Genomic DNA, 2,895 nt, shown 5'->3' on the forward strand with positions numbered 1-2,895 from the left:
TACACCGCAAACAATGTGGTTCCTTGTTTAAAGAAGTACAAACAATATTCCCGTTTTTATACACTTCCTTTAGGAGTATAAAAAAAATATATTTGACATGTTAGATCCTGATCAAATTTTTGCTGATAATAGTAGCAGAATTAGAAAATTTAATTTGAGGGTGTGAAATGCATACACATATAAACTTTGGAGTCAATATAAAAATTTTTGAAAAGTTTCGAGGGACAAATAGCTTAATGCATATAGGTAATTTTGAAATTCTCAAACTTTTAAAAGAAAAAGCATGATTTTCTAGAAACTTGGGAGCAAATGGCTAAATATATATAGAATATTTTAAAAATTCTTAAACTTTTATAGAAGACAAAACATGAATTTCTAGAATTTATGAGATGGTGGCCCCTCCCTGCCCTTAGTTCTGCCTTGCCTAAGAACATGCTGAAGATTTTTCAAAATTGAGAATCCGGGGTTGGATTCTATGGAAACTGAAATGGATTTAATGTCCGGATTCAATCCAGAGAATTGTGAAAATTTTGTCGAAATCTGTCAAACTGGATCCATAAATGGATCCATTAGGATCGCGGTCGAATTCTTAGTAGCATTCAAAAAGTTTCAATTTTTTGTTTTGGCACATTTTTGTATTTTGGCACATTAGGATCGCGGTCGAATTCTTTGTTTTTGTTCAGCCATTTTATTTGTTATATCCATAAAAGAACATTAACCCGGTGCAAATTTTTTTGTTTAGCAAACAGAAGAGATAACTTTGGTGTTAAGCTAACTCTTCTAAGAGAATTTTGTAGCGAGTTATTTGATGCCAATTAATTTACGTTTCTCAAATTTTAATAATTCAGTCCTCTACTCGACAACGTTGGAATGAAGTCTAATCAATAAAACTCAGCAAGGTCATTATTTTCTGACGCTGTCACCTTCAATTTGTGTACTAACCATTTTATTTTGAGCTTGGACAAGCCACGTGACGTTTGGTAATTCAACATAACTCCTTTTTTCTTCCTTGTTGACTTGTATATGCAAAAATTACTTGATCTAAAAGGACAGATTAAGTAATTAACAAAATATCACTTTATTCTCATACATTTAATAAAGTAGTATTACAAATCAATCATTACAATGCCCTGTGCATATATAGCACAAGAGTCATGCTAGTAGAAATTTAGAACAAATCCATGGATCATTTCAAAAACTGTGCCTCAAGTAAGTCAATGACTTTCTTGTCGACTTGGAATGCCTTGGCGAGAACATCTGCAGAAATGAGAGGATCTGATCCAAAGACTGCATTTGCAATAGTAATGACTCCTGGATTTTGGCTGCCAAAACCAGCAAATGCAACAGCATTCGTCTTCGCAACATTAAATTGGAAGTGAATCAGACCTTCAGGGAACACGAAAACATCTCCTGGATTCAACGTTTTCGTAAAGAGTTGATTTTTCATGTTATTTGGTGGATTTGAAGTGACAAACCCAACATTAAGAGTGCCCTCTAACACGAATAGGACCTCGGTTGCACGAGGATGAGTATGGGGTGGGTTTAGGCCATAAGGAGCGAAATCGAGACGAGCTAGGGAAACTCCCAAAGTGTTGAGCCCAGCTAGATTGTTGACGTTCACAGCAGTAACATTAGAACCTTGTCGATTTGCTGTATTTCGAGGTATGTTCAGTCCCTGAAAGAAGAAATCATTGGCGTTCACGACCTTTGGGTCCTTACAAATCTTTCCGTTCACAAACACTGCATTAAAAAAACTAGCTGTTAATAATGTAATAATGAGACTAAACAAACCCACATTGATTTTTGCATGTCTTGTTAGGTATCATGCACGATGTTGTGAAAATAATAATAATAATAATAATAATAATAATAATAATAATAAAGAGAGAACTTATAGGTCAAGGCAAACATGATAGGATACGAAAATTGTCCTTAGAAAAAGAAAAATGTTTTGCAACATGTTCTGATGGGTATAAGTAATTACCAGCGGTTTTGGGATCATTGATTGCAACACAAAAATCCTGCAAAGGGCTAGGATCAGAAGCGATAGCAAGGGATGAAAGTAGTGCCATTATGGCTATGGTTATCAGGAATGGAGCTCCCATGGTTGTTGTGGATGAGATCTAGTATTTCTTACACTAACTCTTTGGTTGATGGTCTGAGGGATTTGGGCAAAGATTAGAAGGTATATATAGGCATGTTTCAATTGACTAAGTCACCAAGTTTTTCACTATTACATTAAGAAAATCAGATTCCTTGACAACTAGGCCATCAGGTTCGGTTGGTGACTTTTTAAAAATGCAAGTTAGTCAGCAAAAGCGAACTTTCCCCAACAACTAGGCACATGCATTTATCTGCCTAAGTCTCTTATCTGAACCCCTTTTTTTTTTTTTTTTTGCCTTTTTCTTGAATCTTTTTTCTTTGGGTAAATTACTTATTAACCCCTATGATTTTACCTAAAATCAGATGACATCTCTAAGGTTTTAAAATAACCACATAACCCCTGTGGCTTTATATAAAGTGGAAAATTGGTGGAACACATAATTAGTTATGGCATTTGTATCAAACGTGCCTTAAAAATGCATGTGATAAAATCTTAATATCCACGCAACTCTCTTACAATTTGTATAAGTATCCATTTTATCTTCTTATGATTTTTACATTTATCCACGTAATCTCCTTATACTTTTATACAAGGTGGTTAAGCCATCAATTGATTTAGCATTTAAATAAGGGCACTATTGGTATTTTAACTAACGACGTTATGTAGATTATTTTCTATCAAATTCCACTTTACACAAAATCATAGGGGAGTGAAGTGGATATTTTGAAACGTTAAAAAGGTCATGTGGCAATGGACGAAAACACAAGGGAGTTATATGTAATTTAACCTTT

At 34.3% G+C, this 2,895-nt stretch overlaps 1 protein-coding gene across 1 annotated transcript; it reads right to left on the bottom strand.

Annotated features, from left to right (window-relative positions):
• Positions 1-1,062: 1,062 nt before the first annotated feature.
• LOC113711892 (putative germin-like protein 2-1) lies at positions 1,063-2,149 on the bottom strand. The gene is made up of 2 exons (XM_027235125.2): positions 1,985-2,149; positions 1,063-1,740 (listed from the first exon to the last, which is right to left on the bottom strand). Exons 1-2 carry the CDS (start codon positions 2,103-2,105, stop codon positions 1,187-1,189), a joined length of 675 nt encoding a protein of 224 aa, XP_027090926.1. The 5' UTR covers positions 2,106-2,149; the 3' UTR covers positions 1,063-1,186.
• Positions 2,150-2,895: the final 746 nt, after the last annotated feature.

Source organism: Coffea arabica, chromosome 10e (genome assembly GCF_036785885.1).
Source record: "Coffea arabica cultivar ET-39 chromosome 10e, Coffea Arabica ET-39 HiFi, whole genome shotgun sequence".
Classification (NCBI taxonomy): Eukaryota; Viridiplantae; Streptophyta; class Magnoliopsida; order Gentianales; family Rubiaceae; genus Coffea; species Coffea arabica.

Coding starts and splice junctions, on each gene's coding strand:
- LOC113711892 (XM_027235125.2), bottom strand. CDS start 2,105: ATGGGAGCTCCATTCCTGATAACCATAGCCATAATGGCACTACTTTCA. Junction 1,741..1,984: donor CAATGATCCCAAAACCGCTG/GTAATTACTTAT, acceptor TTTTTAATGCAG/TGTTTGTGAACGGAAAGATT.